Source organism: Myxocyprinus asiaticus, chromosome 37 (assembly GCF_019703515.2).
Source record: "Myxocyprinus asiaticus isolate MX2 ecotype Aquarium Trade chromosome 37, UBuf_Myxa_2, whole genome shotgun sequence".
Taxonomy (NCBI): domain Eukaryota; kingdom Metazoa; phylum Chordata; class Actinopteri; order Cypriniformes; family Catostomidae; genus Myxocyprinus; species Myxocyprinus asiaticus.
The window spans coordinates 13189168-13210657 of record NC_059380.1 but is presented as its reverse complement, the minus strand read 5'-3'; the positions used below and the strand labels follow the sequence as shown (position 1 = coordinate 13210657).

Sequence of the window (21490 nt, the reverse complement as noted above, 5' to 3'; positions counted from 1 at the left end):
TCCAAGAAGCTTGGTACATCCTATCTGCCAACAACCAAGAAAAACTGTGTCCAGGTGTACCTAGGAGAATTGGGGCTGTTTTAAAGACAAAGGTGTTCACACCGAATATTGATTTTGCTTTTTTATGTTTACTGGACTTTGTATGACAAGTGATAAATGAAAACTATTTATTTCATTATTTTTGAAGACATATGCAACATTTTTCACAAGTGCCTAAAACGTCTGCACAGTACTGTATATATCGAACCATGCATTATGACACTATTTTTATGAAAATTAACCACATTTTCCAGCCCGATTCCCATTACTGAAATGCAATTTTCTTTGTCTCATTACTACAGTATAATGTGGAATTTGTTTCGTTTTTTTATATATTATTAAATTGTATTCATTTAAAAAAGTATTTATATATCATGGTAGTATTTGTGAAAAATCTTTGCATTACATTAATATTTCCACTTTATTATAGGACAAAAAAATACTGCATTACAATAATGAGAATCATCATCAACAATAATGGGAATTACAAAAAAACTTAAAAGTAAAACGTCCAGACGTATTAAGGTAATGAGGATTTTTTGTGAAATGTGCTTAATAGTAATGAAAATGTAAATAATAAAAATATGATGAATTTTCTCAGTACAAAATATTCTTTTTTTCTTTGGATTTTGGGGTGACGTGGCCTGGGCATGTTTGGTGGGATTCACAGATATGGATAACAATGTAACAGGAAAAATTAACAGGATATTTGCAACAGTGCGTACCAGTGCCTTAAAGGGAAAGTACACCCAAAAACGACTCTGTTGGTCCATACAATGCAAGTGAATGGTGACCAGAACACAGAAGATCCAAAAACAACATAAAGGCAGCATAAAAGTAATCCATAAGACTCCAGTGGTTAAATCCATATGTTCCAAAATGATATAATACGGTGTGGGTAAGAAACAGAGCAACATTTAAGTCCTTTTTCCCCTCTAAATCTCAGATATGAAAGTGAAACTAAACAGATCCAACATGTGACTTTCAGATGTAAAAATTGAAATTTAGACAAAAAAAAAAAAAAAAGGACTTAAATTTTGATCTGTTTCTCATCCACACTTATTATATTGCTTCTGAAAATATGGATTTAAACACTGGAGTCATATGGATTACTTCTGTGTTTACTTTATGTGATTTTTGGAGCTTCAAATCACCATCCACTTGCATTGTGAGGACCTACAGAGCTGAAATACTCAGCTAAATATCTTTGTTTGTTTTCTGCTTAAGAAAGAAAGTCATACACATCTAGGATGGAAAGATGGTGAGTAAATGATGAGAGAATTTTCATTTTTGGGTGAACTATTCCTTTAACACATGTACAATCCAGTGAGCAATTAAAAGTAAAATACTGTTATATATATATATATATATATATACACAAGCAGCAGTGGAATGGGCTGAAGGTATGCTCACTGTATTTGGTTTTGGTGAGCACAGAGCAGTTCTCCGAGCAGCGATCCAGAACCATTCGCGGCCCGAACAGATTGGGACAGCATTCCAGCTTAATACAGGTCTTCCGACAGAAGTCTGCCACTTGGTCCGCTGTGCGAACTATCTCTACTGTTGCCCTGTAGCTTTTCCCTTTGTACCTGTGAACCGCACATACTGGTCAGATAAAGCAAGAGGGAACTCTTTATACAAATATTAATACAGAACATTTCTTCATTCAATATAATATTTTCACATAAATAATTTGTGTGAAAGAAAAACTAGGTGCATATCTAAGTGAAAGTGGGAGTTGTGCCAAAGAAAATTGTGTACGGGACTGTGTACTCACTTAGCTTTAAGCGTCTCTCCGTGACCCTGCCAGCGGCCCTCCTGGTCCAGTTGCAGCTCTCGCAGTACTCGGCTGGGCTTGTAGGCAGAATTAATCAGGAGTGTCAGGACCTGTACGGGCCACAATTCAACAGATCAGCATATGGATCACACAGCTAAGGTATTAACAAGGGTTTAAAGGGCACATTCGTCTAGTTTTTCATAAGAATTGTATAGGACAGAACAGAATAATTAGCAAAAGAACTGAAATTCTGTAAAAGGTCTTTTAGGTCTCTTACAAGGAAACATAAATTGGCTAACCTCCTTTAGTACCAGGACACAGTTCCCAGGGCCCACACACTGGGGTAGCTCTGCAATACGGCCTTTATTGAGATAGGGCCCTGAGAAGCACCGATGGTTAAAATAGATCTTAGGGCAGCAGTATTTCCCATTTGCCTGGCCAACTGGTGGCACACAAACAAGATTCAAATAGTACCGTGTTAGTGAGAATTGAGGCTTTGTGACCATGTATACTGGCTTAACATACTGTACATGCATTAAAGTGTTCAGGTGTATATTTGCCATTTGAGTAACAACATTCACCTATCTCAGCCTGACTGTTGTTGATCTGTTTGGTAGGATCAGGTGAGGAGTCTTTGGGTGGAATCCGGCTGTGATGAAAGAGATTAATGAGTTTCACAACCAAAACTACATACGTACAGTATATTCAAATACATACTTTTGTGTCTTACTTACTGCTTCTCTGGCTGAACGACCGCCACCTTTCTCTGTTTCTCAACTGTAAAATAACACAATCTCTCAAAACATGGTAAGACATAATATCTCAAATCAACTCGATATCAAATATTAACAGGCACTTTCCAATATAACAGGCAACTAATGGGTGTCCTTTTTTTCTTTTCTTTTTTTTTTAATAAAAGGCACAAAACCCATGTTATTTAAAGAGAGAACTAGGTAGATAAAGAGAAGTAGTTAAACTATTAACATAATTTCTGCGACACTAGCATCACTAAACTGAACTGCAAAAATAAATGTTGTTTTCAAACAGATTATCGAATACACCGTCCGCAATTGGTCAGAAAAAGAAAAAAAGACAGCAATTTTGTAAAGCGCTACAGAGCCTCAGCCACACTTTTCGGGGAAATCAACAAACGAATGGCTTACTTATAGTTATGTCTACATATTTAGATAGGATAGAAGAAAGTATTTTAACATAAAAAAAAAAATAATAAAAAAATAAATAAATCACACACATCAACTTTTAGATGTTTTAGATCCATTTTTAAAACTGATTATGATTCACTTTGTTTTAAAAAATTTCAAGGGTACCAAGTTTTGGTAATAGAGTAACAAAAATGGCAAACCTCATTTAAAATTTAGTTTGACCTCCTGAGCTGGATGAACAACATTTTCTGAAGGTGAAGTTCCTCCTTTCAAAATTTTACTTCAAGCCCTATTTTGGATCCTATTTATGCAAAGTGTTAATATCATTTCAAAAGATGTCTGTGGTTGTGACTAAATTTGAAGGTCCTTATGTGGACAGCATCTGAGGACCACAAAGTGATCACGGCACTTTGTAGATTTAAATACTGCAGATAGTGTTGCAACACTGACCTTTGGGCTTGAAGGGGTACAGAAGAGGGTAGCCATTTGTCTCACACCAGCTCACTGGAAAAACTTCCATGGAGTCTGTGTGAACTATGATCTCAGGAACAGGTTGCTTTAGACCTGAGCAAAGAGAAGAAGGGAGAGATGTGAGACTAATCCTCATTGCAAATATAAAGGGTATAAAGGGTTAAGCCCAATATTAAATTAGTCCATTAGTGGTCTTGCTATTTTTATTTAGGGACTCAGCTTTGTTAGTTCCCACTGAAAGCAGTCCAAGGAGACACTGCATAATTATTTTTGGTCATTTTGAACTGTCACACAAGAAAAAATAAGAGTGTTGACATCACACCTTCTAAACGAATCCACATATGTTGACCCTTGACTTTGGTAACGGTTGCTACGTGAATGTTTTCAGGGCAGAGAGGGTTAACGGCCTCCAGCATCATGGACTCTTTAATGCATTGATCAGATGGGTCCTAGAAGAACGTTTTAAAGTAATAAAATATCAGAGTCAAGCCTATTATATACACAAATCTGACTGACATGCACTGCATACACAAAATTAACCCATACTGAAACACTTTTTAAAGGCAATATCTACTCAAAATACAAAAAAAATGTATAAACACAAAATGACTGTAGATAGATTTTGAGACTGATACAAGAGCCGTTATCTGCCAATAATCTAAAAATGGCCAAATATTTGCCAATATATCAGCAAGGTCCAATATATTGGTGTATGTATAATGTATGAGTGCTAATGCATTGATGCTTGTGATTAACACTGGAAGGAAATAAATCTCTCAGCATGTATTTATGATATTATGGTCCTAAGAGTTGATCTATTCATACATGTAGAAGAGAAACTCACTGGAGGAAAGCAGTGCTGGGGGGCTGCCTCAGCCTCACATTGCTTTAGATAGTCAGCCCAGTCAAAGTCCTGACCTTGAAACCCTACACACACACACACACACACACACACACACACACACACACACAAGGTCAGCTGTGTGACTGCCTCTCCAATGTATACATTTACATTGCAAAATAACAGAAACGCCAAAATAAACAGGATTTTAGCTTTGAAGTAAACCACAATTACAAATATTGCCCCAATGGCAACTCAAATGATGAACTAATCATTATGTCAATAGCCAGTTAAGAGCATGTCAGCTATTAAATTAGCCCTTTAATATGTGATTGCACAAAGCAATATTAGACAACATCAACAGTTCAAAGAGGTCACATAATGTCTCAATGTCCAACACATTTGCATTTAATGTATATCCCAGATCTCAACATCAATAAACCTGTATGCTAAGTTTTAGCGAAAGTCAAGTAGATTTCCTTCTAGAGAATATCCACCTACAGACAGTTCAGGACTTGTAGGACAGCATTTCGAGAAGGAGTGAAGCTGATGTAAAGGCAAAGGGTGGGCCTACTCCTTACTAGGTCCTTAATATTAATATATTGTTAGGAATTTAGTTTATTTAGTTTTTCCGGTGCAAATATTGACTACAAGAGGATATACTGTATATACCAGGGGTGTAAATCACAAGTTTAATCACGATACAATCTTATATCGATTCTCTTTGCCAGCGGTCCAGTTTGCTTATACCTCAAAATCTGCTGCGATGCGATTTCGACTCAGGGGCCTGCAATCAATATTATGATATTATGTGCCTATTTTACACAGTTACATTTATTATCTCACGAATGCAACCATAATATAATTTGAAAATTATATTGAGCTCCCTGAAAAGTGAGTATCCAGTATCTACATTGGGACATCAAAAAAAAAAAAAAGGTTACTTCAGATGTTGAAAAAAATAATACAGCTAAATAAATAATATACAAATAAAGTCGCACACACATTTGATCATCAATTGACAGCTCATTGCCTTGTGGAATGAGGTTAACACTACAGTGACAATTTTTCATCTCTACAACAGTCAAGCAATTCTTTCAATCCAAAAGACTTTTTAATTGAAATTGTTTTTTTTTTTGTTTTTTTTTTGCTACATCTTCCACTGTTGTATTGAAAAATTCTGTTACAGTTTACTGTGATGTGTTAGCAAGGGTGTTGATGTTTAGATGTGAAAAGTCTTGTAACTGATGCTGATGCAGGGCAGGTGTTTTCGCTTTCCCTCGTCAGCGCTGTTCAGAATTTCGGGGCTGTCTAGCCGTTTTACATGGTTGAATTGCTCCATTGCGCTTTAAAACAGAAAATTCTCATGTAGAATTTAAATGGGTTGCATGCGCCACGATGAAATCAACCAGATTTAATCATGCATGTGAGTCGCTCTGTGCTATCCTGTCAGCGGAGCTTGCGGTTGACGGGTGCACATGGAAACTTTAGCCTCCAATCACCACACGCACATCCGTGTCCAACATGAGAAGCATATTTAGTGCTTATAAAATGAGATGAATATCATAAGGTTGCTGCATCCCTTGATGGAAATGCAGCTGGCATTAGAGTGCCAAAACAAAGGTGCATCTTAAAAATTTATGTTTATGCATTGCATCGATGACATTGCATCATTCGTTATTTGATCGATGGATCGTTACACCCTTAATATCTACAGACCTGGAGGTGGGCTGAGTTTCACTCCATTTTTCAGACTCCACTGTGTTGGGAAGATTCCTGGACTGTCCCTGTGACAGAGGAAAGACCGTCCACCCCTCTCTTTCTGTGCCTCCTCTCTCATATCGTCCATCCACACCAGAAAGAACTGATCACTAAACACCTGTCACACACACAAACGGTAAACAAGTACAACACATACAGCTAAAATAAAGGCACAGTTCTACAACTGGTTTTCTGGTTCATTCTGAGCTCAGCCATATAGAATACACCCTCCCTTAAAAGTAGAATCACACTAAGCACAATGTCCACAATGTTCATGTTATGGAACTACTTATTTTGACCCTGCTCAACCTTTCAGCCCAGAACTGATTTACTAATGAATAATTCTGATGGACATCACTTTGGCTTGCAAGCAAGTTTTACTCTACATAAGAGCAATAGCTAGCTAATGAAATATTTTAGTGCACAGCACAAACAAAAATGTATGATAGACCATAGAAAACATGACTTTAAGGTTTTATGAGTTTCCACTTTTCTATGTCTTGAAAACAACAATTAAAAAAAATCCTGATATTTCCAGGGACAGGGGGTATCTCAGGGGATGAGGAGGGTCAGTTACGATACCTTTGCCACGGTGGCCGGGCTGATGGTAAATGGAGCTGCTGGGTCTACAGCTTCCAGTTTCATCCCTTCAGTAAAGCAGTGGGGAGTGATGGCTGATCTGTCCTGATATAAATAGGAGCGTATAGACCATCAATATGACTGAATAAATTATAACTGCAATGCTGCTATGAAAACAAGTATAAAACAAGTTGAAATAGTATTTATTATCTGAATTCATACATTAGGTTTCTTTTAAGAATGCTACTGTTGTAGCAATTACTGTATACTTTGATACATTGGCAATGGTCGGAATAGAATACTAGCTAACAACATACTGCACAGTAATTATAGTTAACTGCCTATAATTTGATAGAATAAAGCATGTAAAACAGAACGCATATGCAACAATGAGCATTTCGAACAGCAGTATTCTACATTGTTGTCACACGACCTCATGCACCTTCTGATTATTGCAAAAAAGAAAAGAAAAAGAAATCCTGTCAAACTGCATAATAATAATAAAAAAAAAAACGATTTAACCTGTTTCTCACATGCCAAGTAAAAAGCTAAACGAGCAGAAAAAAAGCTTCATTAACAGTTCTATGTTAACTTGGTATTGCACTTATAAGCAAATATGCAATAAAACACTGTTATTTTACAAAAGTTATTATTATTTTAAAAAAATAAATATTAGCAATTTACATTAAAACAATGAGGCCTTAAGTGTTTATCTTGTAAAACTTGCTTCAAGCTTGTTATGGAATTATTCAAGAGCCAGTAATTAAATAGAGAACAGAGTAAACAATGCTTTAAGTTTTTTAGCAACAGCAGCAATTAAACATTAAAAAAATTATAAAATAAAACATTAAAAATGGTAATTTAATGCAAAACGAAACTACTTAAATATTTGACACTCTTTACTGTGTGATAGATCTACATTAATACTGATTTGATGCAGTAAGAATGCCTGAATGCCTATAACAGACAGCATGCAGCTTATATACATTTAGACATTGCACAAATCTAACATTTTGAAGAATTTGTCCCTTCTGCTTATACATTAATGGCTGTGTTTGCTTTAATATCTCATCAAGACAGCACAGATTTAAATCCCGTCTGTTTACACTGGTAATTCATTAACAGTTGTGTTTACATTAATATCACCTAAAGAGGGGTATTTTGATTAAAAACAGTGCAGAGTCTCGTGCAGGAGCGCTGCATTCATCACAAGTGCATGGGCAGACACACGCATGTGAGTGTTTGAAAGCAGCCGGCTGTGAACAAACAGCGCCTGGGTAGCGAATTTAGTCAGATCTTGGTAATGCCGGTATTTTTGTAGCATCGGTGGCTATTAAAATATTGAACTGAACAGATATTATGTCACATTCCTAGCTAATCATGGCTACACCCTGCAGTTTGTAAAGCACTGTGCTGGACAAACATCTTTGGCCGTTGTGTTTTAGTTTATTCAGCGTCTCGTGCAGGAGCACTGCGTTTTGTAGATGCCATATAAAATATATCAACATTTAAAAATGTGTTTTGAAGTGAATTTTGAATTAAAATTTGACTGCCTTACAAATGCATGTGTAATGAAGGATAGCGAGGCAAACAGACCCAAGAGCAGAGGAACAGTTCAAAGGATTTATTAACAGTAATAATGAGCAGTCACTAGGTTGAGTGCTTTGCTGCAGGAGGGACAGGTACACTTCACAAAATAAATCATGAGGAAGGAAAATGATGTGGATATATTGAAGCAATATCTCAAGACATCAGCCAGGAAGTTAAAGCTCGGTCGCAAATGGGTCTTCCAAATGGACAATGACCCCAAGCATACCTCCAAAGTTGTGGCAAAATGGCTTAAGGACAACAAAGTCAAGGTATTGGAGTGACCATCACAAAGCCCTGACCTCCCTCCGATAGAAAATTTGTGGGCAGAACTGAAAAAGTTTGTGCGAACAAGGAGGCCTACAAACCTGACTCGGTTGCACCAGTTCTGTCTGGAGGAATGGGCCAAAATTTCCAGCAACTTATTGTGAGAAGCTTGTGGAAGGCTACCCAAAATGTTTGACCCAATTTAAACAATTTAAAGGCAACGCTACCAAATACTAACAAAGTGTATGTATACTTCTGATCCATTGGGAAAGTGATGAAAGAAATAAAAGCTATAATAAATCATAAACTAAGTTTAAATAAATTTGGCTAAGATGTATGTAAACTTCTGACTTCAACTGCAACTCCCGACACGCGGGCAGAGACGAGGTATCCTCCATGGAAGACCAGCTGACACGCAGCAATACTGGAAGGCAACCACACACCCGACACGCGGGCAACCAACAGATGCACGAGACAGAACCAACTAGGCTGAGAAAGTGAGCTTAGTACTCAACATCAAACAACAATCTAGCAAAGATACTGAAAACATGACGGGCTAAAGGGAGTGAATTAGGTGAGAACAGATGTAGCTCGGTATGCTAATCAGTGGCATGATCAGCGTTCCCCCGGGAACAATCAGCTGAACACTGCCCTCAAGTCATGGTATGTCAATGGTACTCCGGATAAGTCCACCGGTTCATCCTGCAATGAAACACAAGACTGGACAGGGGAAACAGCAGAGTTAAGACAGTGCAACAAAGATAAGGACTCCAAGCAAGAACAGTGTTGGTTGACCAATCTACGTGTGGGTTGTGCGTTACCAACCAAGGATGCCCCAACACTACCGGTGCCGATGGAGATTGGATAAGGTAGAAGGACAACTGCTCCATATGATTCCCAGAGATGGTGACCGGCTTTGTGGATTGAGTGATGACGGACAGCGGCGTGCCACTTAGGGTGTCGGTGGTGATGGGTCTTTCCAACTGGACCATAGGAAGTCACCACTTAAGAAGCCAATTCAAAATCCATAAAGTTCCCTTCAGCTCCGGAATCAACCAAGGCGGAAACTGTGTAACAGGCAGATCCATACTGCAGCTGGGCCGGGAGAAGTGTCCGAAGTCCAGGGGTTTTGTCCAAAGGTGTTGCGCTCGCCAGTAACCCCTATCCTACCAATGAGCGATGTCTTTTACCGGACAGGAAGCAGTGAGATGATCATAAGCAGCACAGTAAAAACACAGTCTATTAATGAGACGTCGCTGCTTCTCCCTGCATGAAATTTGAGTTCTAGCGACTTGCATAGGCTCAGTGTTGGGTGGAAAGAGGTGTCGACCGCGTAGGGTCAGGCGTTGATTGACTTGGATATCCAAATCCACCAAGTCATCGAAGCACGGACACAAATCCAAAGACTAAATCTCGTCCAGAATGTCTTCGGAAAGACCATGCAGAAATCGATCCCACATAGCGTGTTCATTCCTCTCACAATTCAATCGCATAATCTGACACTCATCAATCTCCTTGAGACAGTCCAGATAAAACCCTCACTGCCTCACAAACTTGAGCCGAGCGATCAAACACTCAGCGGAGCTCTGTGGTAAAAGCATGATAGGAAGCGCAGCAGAGATGTCTGTTGTCCCACATGGCAGTGCCCCACTCACCAGCCCTTCCAGTTAGGTGCGTAATAACACAGACCACCTTCATCGTATCCGAAGCAAAAGTGAAGGGCTGTAACATGAAGAACAGGGAACATGGCAAAAGGAGTGCGATGCAGGATTCAGCCTCACCTGAATACGGGGCTGGAGGGGTAATGCGGGCTTCAAAGCGTCCAGGAGCCAGAGGAACTGCCTGGTTCGAGGCAGCAATTTGATCCTGTTGACGTCCTAGCAAGACTCCCTGCTGAGAGAGGGTGGAGCGAAGAGTGGACTCCTCTGCTGGGTCCATACTTCGCTAGATTGTTCTGTAACAAACGATAGTGAGACAAACAGACCCAAGAGCAGAGGAACAGTTCAAAGGATTTATTAACAGCAATAATGAACAGTCACTGGGTTGAGAAATGTAGAAAATCCCAATGCGATCTCCAATGGCGTGCACATCGTAGTCGCGCAAGGGGCAATCCGTGAAGAGTGTGTTCGTAGGATGAGTGTGTGAGTTGTGGAAGACAGGAACAGATTCGTAGAATCCTCTACTTAAGCTTAGTGAGATGCAGAACAACACCCAGCAGAGATGAGCGAACTTAACTCCCGACACGCGGGCAGAGACAAGGTATCCTCCGTGGAAAACCAGGTGACATGCAGTACTACTGGAAGGCAGTGAGCTTAGTACTCAACATCAAACAACAATCTAGCAAAGATACTGAGAACATGACGGGCTTAAGAAGGGAGTGAATTAGGGGAGAACAGGTGTTGCTTGGCACGCTAATCAGTGACATGATCAGCGTTCCCCCGGGAACGCTCAGTGTTCCCACGGAAACGCCGATCATGCATGCTGGTCGCGCCTGCAAGACACGAGGGAGAGAAAATGACAAAACATACAAACTAAACCCACAAACTCACCGGAGCCGTGACAGCGTGCCACTGGAACATTAATATACATTGCAGAATCGTTATCGTTGGAAATGAGATCGCGTGGGTGTCTGAATCGAGATTGCAATCTTTTAACGATTAATCGTGCAGCTCTACAGTGCAGTATTCCAAATGTTGGTCATATGGATAGGGCTGGGTATTGATACAGATTTCCAGATTGGATTCCAATTCACAAGCTCTTGATTTGATTCTGATTTTGATTCGAAGCCATTTAATATACACTATATTGCCAAAAGTATTCGCTCATCTGCCTTTAGACGCATATGAACTTAAGTGACATCCCATTCTTAATCCATAGGGTTTAATATGACGTCGGCCCACCCTTTGCAGCTATAACAGCTTCAACTCTTCTGGGAAGGCTTTCCACAAGGTTTAGGAGTGTGTTTATGGGAATTTTTGACCATTCTTCCAGAAGTGCATTTGTGAGGTCAGACACTGATGTTGGACGAGAAGGCCTGGCTCGCAGTCTTCGCTCTAATTCATCCCAAAGGTGCTCTATCGGGTTGAGGTCAGGACTCTGTGCAGGCCAGTCAAGTTCTTCCACACCAAACTTGCTCATCCATGTCTTTATGGACTTTGCTTTGTGCACTGGTGCGCAGTCATGTTGGAACAGGAAGGGGCCATCCCCAAACTGTTCCCACAAAGTTGGGAGCATGGAATTGTCCAAAATCTCTTGGTATGCTGAAGCATTCAGAGTTCCTTTCACTGGAACTAAGGGGCCAAGCCCAGCTCCTGAAAAACAACCCCACACCATAATCCCCCTCCACCAAACTTCACAGTTGGCACAATGCAGTCAGACAAGTACCGTTCTCTTGGCAACTGCCAAACCCAGACTCGTCCATCAGATTGCCAGATGGAGAAGCGTGATTCGTCACTCCAGAGAACACGTCTCCACTGCTCTAGAGTCCAGTGGCGGCGTGCTTTACACCACTGCATCCGACGCTTTGCATTGCACTTGGTGATGTATGGCTTGGATGCAGCTGCTCGGCCATGGAAACCCATTCCATGAAGCTCTCTACGCACTGTTCTTGAGCTAATCTGAAGGCCACATGAACTTTGGAGGTCTGTAGCGATTGACTCTGCAGAAAGTTGGCGACCTCTGCGCACTATGCGCCTCAGCATCCGCTGACCCCGCTCTGTCATTTTACGTGGCCTACCACTTCGTGGCTGAGTTGCTGTCATTCCCAATCACTTCCACTTTGTTATAATACCATTGACAGTTGACTTTGGAATATTTAGTAGCGAGGAAACTTCACGACTGGACTTGTTGCACAGGTGGCATCCTATCACAGTACCACGCTGGAATTCACTGAGCTCCTGAGAGCGGCCCATTCTTTCACAAAAGTTTGTAGAAGCAGTCTGCATGCCTAGGTGCTTCATTTTATACACCTGTGGCCATGGAAGTTATTGGAACACCTGAATTCAATTATTTGGATGGGTGAGCGAATACTTTTGGCAATATAGTGTATGTATATTTTTGTTTTTGCTTACATAATAAATTCCCTCAGCTAATGTTCTTAACTTTAAAGGGACCTTTTAACCTCATAGGTAACTCTTCTAGGTACAATTCAAAAATATTAAATTTAAAAACGATATGTTATCATTATCTTTACATCATATTGGTCACATTTTAGTGTTTAAAATTTGTTAAATTCAGTGTATTCCATTAATAAATGTCTTTAATTTGCATATATTAAGTATTTTTTATTGCATAAATATTTTTGTTACATGTTTATTGTTAACTTGCATAATTTCTACTATTTACAATGATATGTAGAACATGCGCTAAATCGGTATGGTCTCTTTAAGACTACCAGCATTAGCCAGTGGGCGCATATAATGAGAGGACGTGCATGGATTCTTTAGCGCATTCATGTGTGATTAGAATTAAATGTTTCTCTTTTGTTTGTTGTTTTTAATCTAAAACTGACTATTAAGAGCAGAAAGGGTATTAAAATAGACATTAATGACACATGGATTGCGTGGATCTCGTCTTTGGACACACAGAACAAGTAAAACCTAATTTTTACTCTCAACACACTCTTCACCACTATACTAAATCACTGGTGAGTAAAATCTGATCAACCAGCCAGTAGCTAGACATTTTTTGTCATATAGTATGAACTTTGTTTGCACATTTGAGTGATTTAGTAAATGATCTTGGGATTTAAGAATCGATATTAAGATCGTTCAAATGAAGATTGCGATGCATTGTTAAATCAATATTTTTACCCAGCCCTACATATGGATAATCCATGTTTATAAAAAGTTTACATTCAATGTACTGCAGAAATAATAAGAGTAGCATGCTATTCCAAATATAGCTGTTGGCACATAGCAGATGATTCTGTCCAAGATGACTTTTGGACAATCACCCTGGAGTACAAAGGTCACGATGACCTTAGTAACACTCCAGTTTATGGATCACCCCAACAGTGTTCAAACAAGCAAACTTAGGGTTACCCTCCCATGTTGAACCAAACACGTCACAGTAAGAATTTACTGACCCTGTAAAAATCTTCACTGATGCTGGAGTCCTGGTCCTGAGAGGAGATGGTCTTCTTCACCTCCTCCCACTCAGCTTCAGTGCGCAGAGGGAGTAGGGCTACAACAAACATACACAAAAACACAATCAGCTCTCTGCTGACCTAATCAAATGTTTATTTTCTACAAGCTAGTGGACTTTGATCTAAGCCCCTGTAAATCCTTCCCCCATCCACCGATCCCTTCTATTGATTAGCTAAACTGAAATTTGTGGGTCTCCAAGGGTAAAGGTACCACAGTTTAAAGGAACTGTTCACCCCAAACTTTAAATTCTCTCTTCATTGACTCACCCTCATGGCATCCCAGATGTGTATGACTTTCTTTCTTCTGCTGAACACAAATGAGCATTTTTGGAAAAATACCTCAGCTCACGTAAATGGTGGCTAGAACTCTGAAGCTCCAAAAAGCACATAAATGCAGCATAAAAGCAATTCATCCAGTGGTTAAATCCAAGTCTACTGAAGTGATGTGATAGGTGTAGGTGAGAAACAGCTAAATATTTTAGTCCTTTTTTACTGTAAATTCTCCTCCCTGCCCAGTAGGTGGCGATATCCACAATGAAAGCAAATCACCCAAAAATAAAGAAGAACTCCTCTTAGGGGAGAAGAAAATGCTTTGGAGGGCTGGTGAAAGTGTAGATTTATAGAAAAAAAAAAGGGATTTAAATATTAATCTCTCACCCACAACTATCATATCGCTTCTAAAGACATGGATTAAACCACTGTCTTTTAGAGTCTTATGTATTTATTTTCTGTTACCTTTATGTGCTTTTTGGAGCTTCACAATTCTGGTTACCATTCACTTGCACTGAATGGATCTACAGAGCTGAGATATTCTTCTAAAAATCTTCATTTGTGTTCAGCAGAAGAAAGTAAGTCAAACACATCTGGAATGGCATGAGAATGAGTAAATGAGAGAATGTTTGGGTGAACTATTCCTTTAAAAGTTATAGTGAATAACACAGGCCCTGTTCTGTCCTGGCTGTTTTGTTCTAATTGGAGTGCATGGGCATTGTGGACTATTTTACCCACCATTTTTCTGTAACATTTCAGAAAGTACGATATCAAATATGCCATAATTATTGATTTGCATATTAGCATAGCATGAAATAAGGTACATCTTGCTGTGCTTTTCACTAACCTACACATTTTTCTGTGGCTAAATACTAGCTAACAATGGCAACACTCAAGCTCCAAATTTATTTTCAGTTTCTGCTTCTGTTACCATGGTTTTAGCTTCATTAGTATTGTACAATACAGAGCACATAAACATGAAAACTAGCCATGTTAGCAATAATATTGCACTGCATTTGAACTGTAGTATTTTAAATCAATGTCACAACTTACAATATTCCCCCAGAGATTAATTAGAGCTTTCAGGTTGATGCGCATTTATGGATAAAAACAATTTGTTTTCAATATTAGAAATTTATAACAACATTCGACATAAATACAACAACAGTTTGATCAAAGTTTGCAGATTCAGACTGGCAATTCCCAGAGCTATTGGGAGGCCTCTGATGAGAAGTGTGAAGAGGTTTACTTTTATAAAAAAAAAAAAAAAAGGAAGCTCAGCAAATGTTGTAGATCAATCTATGCATACAAAACTTTAATATGCAAATTCTGTAAACACATTTCCTTACAAATGTAGTATGGGAATACATCTGGAATGGATAAACTTACGATATAGTACGCTGATACGTCTGTAATGGATTGATAAAGTAGTGGTACACACAATTCATGAAAACCTCACCTGCTGGTGGTCTAAATGTGCAGCTGTGCTCCTGTGCCCAGCCAGGCAGATGAAGCAGGGGGTCCAGGTAGAAGACCCATGTGATGGAATGGTTGTCTGGGAGCACCTCTGTGCCAGCATAACGAACCCGTAAACGCCCCCCTACATTATCTTCAATGACTGCCGACCAGACTACTCCAGCATCTTGACGGTCCACTAGCTCGACATTTAGACCAGGACTTAACAGATCTATAGGGTTACAGCCACGCTGGGCCTGCATGCACCCAAACAAAAAAACCAAACACAAAAAGACCACATTACATCTAAATAATACATTTCCTTGTTTTCACTGAAATGTCATTGTTGCACTTCAAACTTGTGTGGCTCTCTTTTTTTTTTTAATGGAACATGAAAGGAGAAGTTAAGCAGAATGTTAGCCTCAGTCATCATTCACTTTCATTGCATTTTTTCCCATACAATGAAAGTGAAAGGTGGCTGAGGCTGTCATTCTGCCTAATATTGTCTTTTGTGTTCTGAGAAAAACAGAAAGCCATATGGGTTTGGGACAATATAAGGTTCAGAAAGTTATGATAGAATCTTCCATTTAAAGAGAACTATCCCTTTAATATGTAATTGTTGCTTATTTACAGGCCCACAGATCAAACACATATCTCATGCACACATGTCTCTAACCCCTTCCAGTAGATTAGCAGGTACACTACAGGACTCAGTCAGCACTTTCTCCAGCAGGGCCTCCCAGTCCTGGTGCTTCTCACGCACACCTAAGCAAAGACACAGGACCATAGTTTAGAGGTAAAAGGGGTCATATAATTTGAACAACAGTTTGAGTGGCACATTTCAGCGTGGACTGTTTGGTGAACCTGTGACAGTATAATGCAGGCTTTGTAAAGAGGGTTTGTTTTAGAAGGATGGGGTAGTGCAAACTATACTGGAGCTGACAGCAAACCCGTAGCTTGTGTGTGAGCGTGGTAAAGTGCTGTATCTCATTTTACATACAAAGATGCATGGGACACATACTGCAGAATAACATTAGTGGATATACGGGGAATAATAAAATGATTTAAAAAATCTATGACCCATTTAAAGTCGGAAATAGCTGATCTTCTAACATACTGGTCATGTCAAAAGTTTCATGCCATTTTGCAATTATGTTGGTATATTGGGGCATACGTCCAGCTGTCAATAAGGCACTGCCTGGAAGAAGGAAAAAGGCAGCAAGCTTCTGCACTCCTCCACGCTTGTACCTGCTCCACTCTATGTAGAAGCTTTAAGTATTAAAATGAGTTCTTTAATTAAGTTGAGAGGAGAAAAGGCCGTGCCCATCACAGAGCTGCAAGCTAAATAAAAGCCCTAACACAAACACACCTCCCCCACCATTTCCTGAATATGCCCACAATTTGACTGTGAACAACCACTTACAGGAATTAGCACTTTGCTGCAAGCAACACAGCAGTTGAACTACGTAATAAAAAAAAATTTATTTATATTTTATTTGGTACTGTATGGCTGATATACACAAAGCTTTTCAGGGCTAAGAGCATAACCTCTATAAAGCCTAAATTCAAACCATTGTTACTTAAATGGCCAACGCAAACAAAACAATTAAATGAAATGAAACAATTGAGGGCTAATTATAAGAAATTAGACAGCATATTTAAAGTGATAGTTTTATAGTATGGAAAAAGATGCAATGAAAGTGAATGGTGACTGAGACGAACATACTGCATAACATCAACTTTGTGTTCCATGGAAGAGTCAAACGGCAAGGATCAGCAGGAGGGTGAGTAGAAACGACAGAATAAAATTTTTTGGCTGAACTATCTAGAAAAGTGTTTCCCAATCCTTTTTTCTGCCATGGCACACTTTTTACGACGAAAAAATTCTACGGCACACCACTATCCCACATAGGCTAACCATCGTCAATATTTTTCCTTTTCAAGAACTTGTCCATGTTTTCTGTCCGTCTTAGTAGCGTGTTTACTTGTAATGTTTGAAATTCGGCTATGCAAAAAAAAAAAAAAAAATATCACATAGGTAGGCTACGCTGTGTAAGGTCACAGGTGGCAAGAGCGCTAAATGGGTAATGACATTTTCTAATTTGTAGATTTGTTCTTGCAATGCCACAACAAATTACAGGGATGCAAACTCATGAGGGGCGAAAAAGACAATCACTGGTCCACGAAAAATTTTTCTGGGGATATTTTTTTTTAAAGAATAAGCTAAAAGCACCAATTCCAGCTATTTTAGTGATTCAAGTTTATTCAAGTTTACAATTGTGCAGAATTAGCTGCAAAATAAAGAGTATTTTGGTGAGGCTTGCTTCCGTTTCACAAATTTGTTCAGTTTTATTGAAATCTACCAAGAGACTTTATAGTGTTTAAGCATTAAAAGAACAAAGCAGATCTATAGTCTTCCTTCAGTCTGAGCATTATTTTTCATCCAAAAAGACAACAATAATAGTCTAATAATAGTGAGTTTCAATAACGTCCTTACCTTCTCCTTTATTAAAATTTGCATGGCTACAAATCTACTGACTTCAGTATATGAATTATAAACACAAAGCATATCCACGGTATCATTTTCCTACAGTAGCCTATTTAAACTGCTGAGCATGGCTTTTATCAGAAAAGACCACAATAATAGACAAATAATAATAATTTTGAGTTTCAATAATGTTCTTTCATCATTATAAAGCGCATTTCACATGAGTTGAGTCGAGGCGTCAACGCTCCGTTCAACGTCTGCGTCAAGCGCCGCATTGCCCTCCACATGACAAGAGTTCCAGAAAGTGTCACAGAGGGGCGATTTTACGAGTTTGCCATGTAAAAAAAGTGGGAGGTGTGCACAATAAACATTGAAAACATGTATTTGGAAGAGAGAAAAAAAGCTTGAAGTTGCTTTGATAGCAGAAAGTAATAAAAGGACTTGTTTATGTATAGGTCTAAGTGTTTTCTTGGTGAATTTAAATTAGTTCAATAACTGGGGTCTCTGATACTCGTAAAAGATAAGGTCATATTTAATTGAATGTCTCATAATTTCTTTCAATGTCTCTTCACAAATTTGGACAGTTTTTAAATATTTCTTGTTGCTTAGTACTCTCAAAGACATTATTGGTGAAGCAAAAACGTGTGAGTGAAAAACACTTTGGTGTAAAGTGGCGTCACTTCATAGACTTCAATGTATTCTGCAGCGCTGACGCGAGTCATGTGAAAGACCCTTAACGCATATAAATATAACTTTTGCACATTAATCATTGCTCTTCACAATCACAAAAATGACCGATTATGGTTTCAAAATGGCGAATTTCTCTGAAAGGTGAGGAGTTTGGATCCCTGAATTGTTTTTTTTTTTCATGCATTTATTTATTTCGTGGAATTTGATAATTTTCCACGGCACACCTGACAATAGTGGTTGGGAAACACTGATCTAGAGGTCTACAGATAGTGGATTTTGCCAATAACTGAGGTGGTGGGAAAGGCCGATAACCGATTAATCGGCCGATTTATAGAATGTAAAAAAAAAAAAAATCGTAGTCTTTATGTATGGGCATAGACACAGACAAGAGTCCAAAATAAATACAATTCCAGATGTAGTTCATTGTTCAACCAAAATCCCTATAAAGACAAAATGAAGATATGGTAGCGCACCAAGGGCTCTTATTTTGAAATAACGGAAACTTGGCTCTGTTACAATGCTCTATATTTAAGTTTTAACCAAATTAAGCTTTTTTTATAGCCTATTTATTCACCAGATGAAGGGTTTTGTGCGTGTAAATATATTTCACCAGATTAGATTTTATAAGGAAGACACAAGTTGGAGACACAATGTATGTGCTGACAGAGGATGTTTCCATATGGTTGCCTTTTTCTGTGCATGTCCTCACTTCAATTTATAACACTTGATTATTCATCTATTTGAAATCACAAAAAATGCATTGAAGTCAGGATAAAAATACTGTGTGTATCAATATTGTCAATAATGAGAGATTTCGATACGCAAATCCCCACAAGGTACCAAATTTTGTTATTTCATCTCTAGAGGCCACAGCTATACTGTAGAACAGAGGCGGACAGGCCATCGGGAAAACCGGGACTTCTTCCGGTGGATGCGATATGCCATGATAAGCTGAAGGGGGCCGCGAAACTGTGCCGCGATATGCAGAAGGGGACAGTGAAACACATTGCCACACCCCCCTCCCCCCCACCCCCCGTCGACAACTTGACATCACGCACCCCATCCAACTGTATCTGCCTGCCCCTTCACCCCCCACAGAAGCAATGCTTTAAGAATATGAGGACTATTTAAGATGCAACTTTTCAAAATTTACTCGCTGATAGAACGCAAATGCACCACACGCTGTCAGCACGCTTAAACATTACAAAAAGTGCCATCTTTAATTCATCACTCTAAAATCACCACAGCTAAAAATATTAAACTTACTAGTTTGTTGCTGGACAACTAGTGGCGCATCCTGCCCCATTTGTGGAATGTGTCTTTCTAGGATTTCTGTCTGCTTGTTTTACATCCATCGTTTTCAGTCAGTCATTTAAATGCTGCCAAACAGCCAATTTAAGTCACTTTTTTGATGGATATGAATCTGGTAGATCAAATTCCTCTGTTATATTTTGGAATTTGTGTGTTTAAGCTTCAGTTTCACGTAAATTGAAAGTTCATGTTCAGTCCGCTACACCTGGCCATTAAAGCACCATGTGGCCACCGTACATAACAATAGCAACACCTCCAGTAACCACACAGAGTTTTCCCATACAGGCTGACAAAATCTTGGGAAAAACTCTTTTATATTATATATTTATACATTATATATATTATTTTGCTATTTTTAAATAAAGCATTTCACGGTTTTTAACCATGGATTCTAGATTCTTATGGTTAAATTAACCGTGATATTTTTAATCGCGGTTAATTGTAAAACTGTATAATCCTGTCAACCCTAATTCAAGGCATATTCTTAAAAATGTATACACTGTATCATATCAAACATTCAGAAAAAGCATTAGGGTTAATTTTTCAGATAAAATGTACCCTTTCATAAAATGTTACAATTCTTACCTGCTTATCTGAAATGCCTGTCTGCTTTCCTCACCATGAAAAACAACTGATCATTTCTATGGACGCCTTTAACATCTTCACTGACTCCACATATGACTTATGTGATATATTTCATGTTTTCTAAATTCATATGAAAGTTTTGTTTGGGTAACAGACAGAGGTGGAAAGTATCGAATTACAACTACTCTCGTTATAGTACTTGAGTAAATTTTTCAATTGGAATAGGTGACACAGTATATGTTTGCCATCACGGGTAAAGAGAAAATGGAATAAATATCACTTAAAACAATTAATTCAAACCATAATAATATTGGCAATTAATGATTTTGACAGTATTTTTGATCAATTTAATGCATCCTTGGTGAAAGGAAGCATGTTTCTTTCAAAAACAAAAATGTCTTTGTGTTTCAAAAATGGAAGCGTATATACTATATATAATATAATTTTCATAAAGTAACTTGTAACGTAATTACTTGAGTAGTTTTTTGGCAAGCTACTTATTTACTCGAGTCATAATATTTCTTAGTACTTCTATTTGTACTCAAGTGAATTATTTCTTCAGTAGCAGTACTTAAGTAAAAAAAAATCCGTACTCTTTCCACCACTGGTAACAGACCTACAGACCAAAATTGCATGTTGTCAGTCACTGACTGTCTTGTGAGTTTTATTCCTGCCAGTGGAGCTTGACCCTTCAAACCAAATCCTCCATGCATCCGAATTTAAATCTAAGAACGCTTTATATCCACTTGGAGACATTTTACACTGGATAGTTTGTTTTTTTTCATAAAAACTGATAATTGCAGGGGGCCTGGGTAGCTCAGCGAGTATTGACACTGACTACCACCCCTGGAGTCGCAAGTTCGAATCCAGGACGTGCTGAGTGACTCCAGCCAGGTCTCCTAAGCAACCAAATTGGCCCGGTTGCTAGGGAGGGTAGAGTCACATGGGTTAACCTCCTCGTGGTCGAGATTTAGTGTTCTCGCTCTCAATGGGGCGCGTGGTAAATTGTGCGCAGATCGCGGAGAGTAGAATGAGCCTCCAAGTGCGGAGTCTCCACGGT

General features: G+C 38.8%; 1 protein-coding gene across 1 annotated transcript in view; it reads right to left on the bottom strand.

The window, feature by feature from the left end:
• LOC127428133 (scm-like with four MBT domains protein 1) overlaps window positions 1-21490 on the bottom strand; it is a 47655-nt gene that overhangs the window by 5742 nt on the left and 20423 nt on the right. The window contains exons 5-17 of the mRNA XM_051676236.1: window positions 16033-16121; window positions 15361-15613; window positions 13572-13669; window positions 6635-6736; window positions 6011-6170; window positions 4295-4377; window positions 3773-3899; window positions 3430-3543; window positions 2551-2593; window positions 2398-2465; window positions 2116-2258; window positions 1817-1926; window positions 1453-1628 (exon numbers count right to left, since the gene is read on the bottom strand). Of these exons, the coding sequence (XP_051532196.1) occupies window positions 1453-1628; window positions 1817-1926; window positions 2116-2258; window positions 2398-2465; window positions 2551-2593; window positions 3430-3543; window positions 3773-3899; window positions 4295-4377; window positions 6011-6170; window positions 6635-6736; window positions 13572-13669; window positions 15361-15613; window positions 16033-16121 (1566 nt within the window). The remainder of the gene's footprint in view (window positions 1-1452; window positions 1629-1816; window positions 1927-2115; window positions 2259-2397; window positions 2466-2550; window positions 2594-3429; window positions 3544-3772; window positions 3900-4294; window positions 4378-6010; window positions 6171-6634; window positions 6737-13571; window positions 13670-15360; window positions 15614-16032; window positions 16122-21490) is intronic.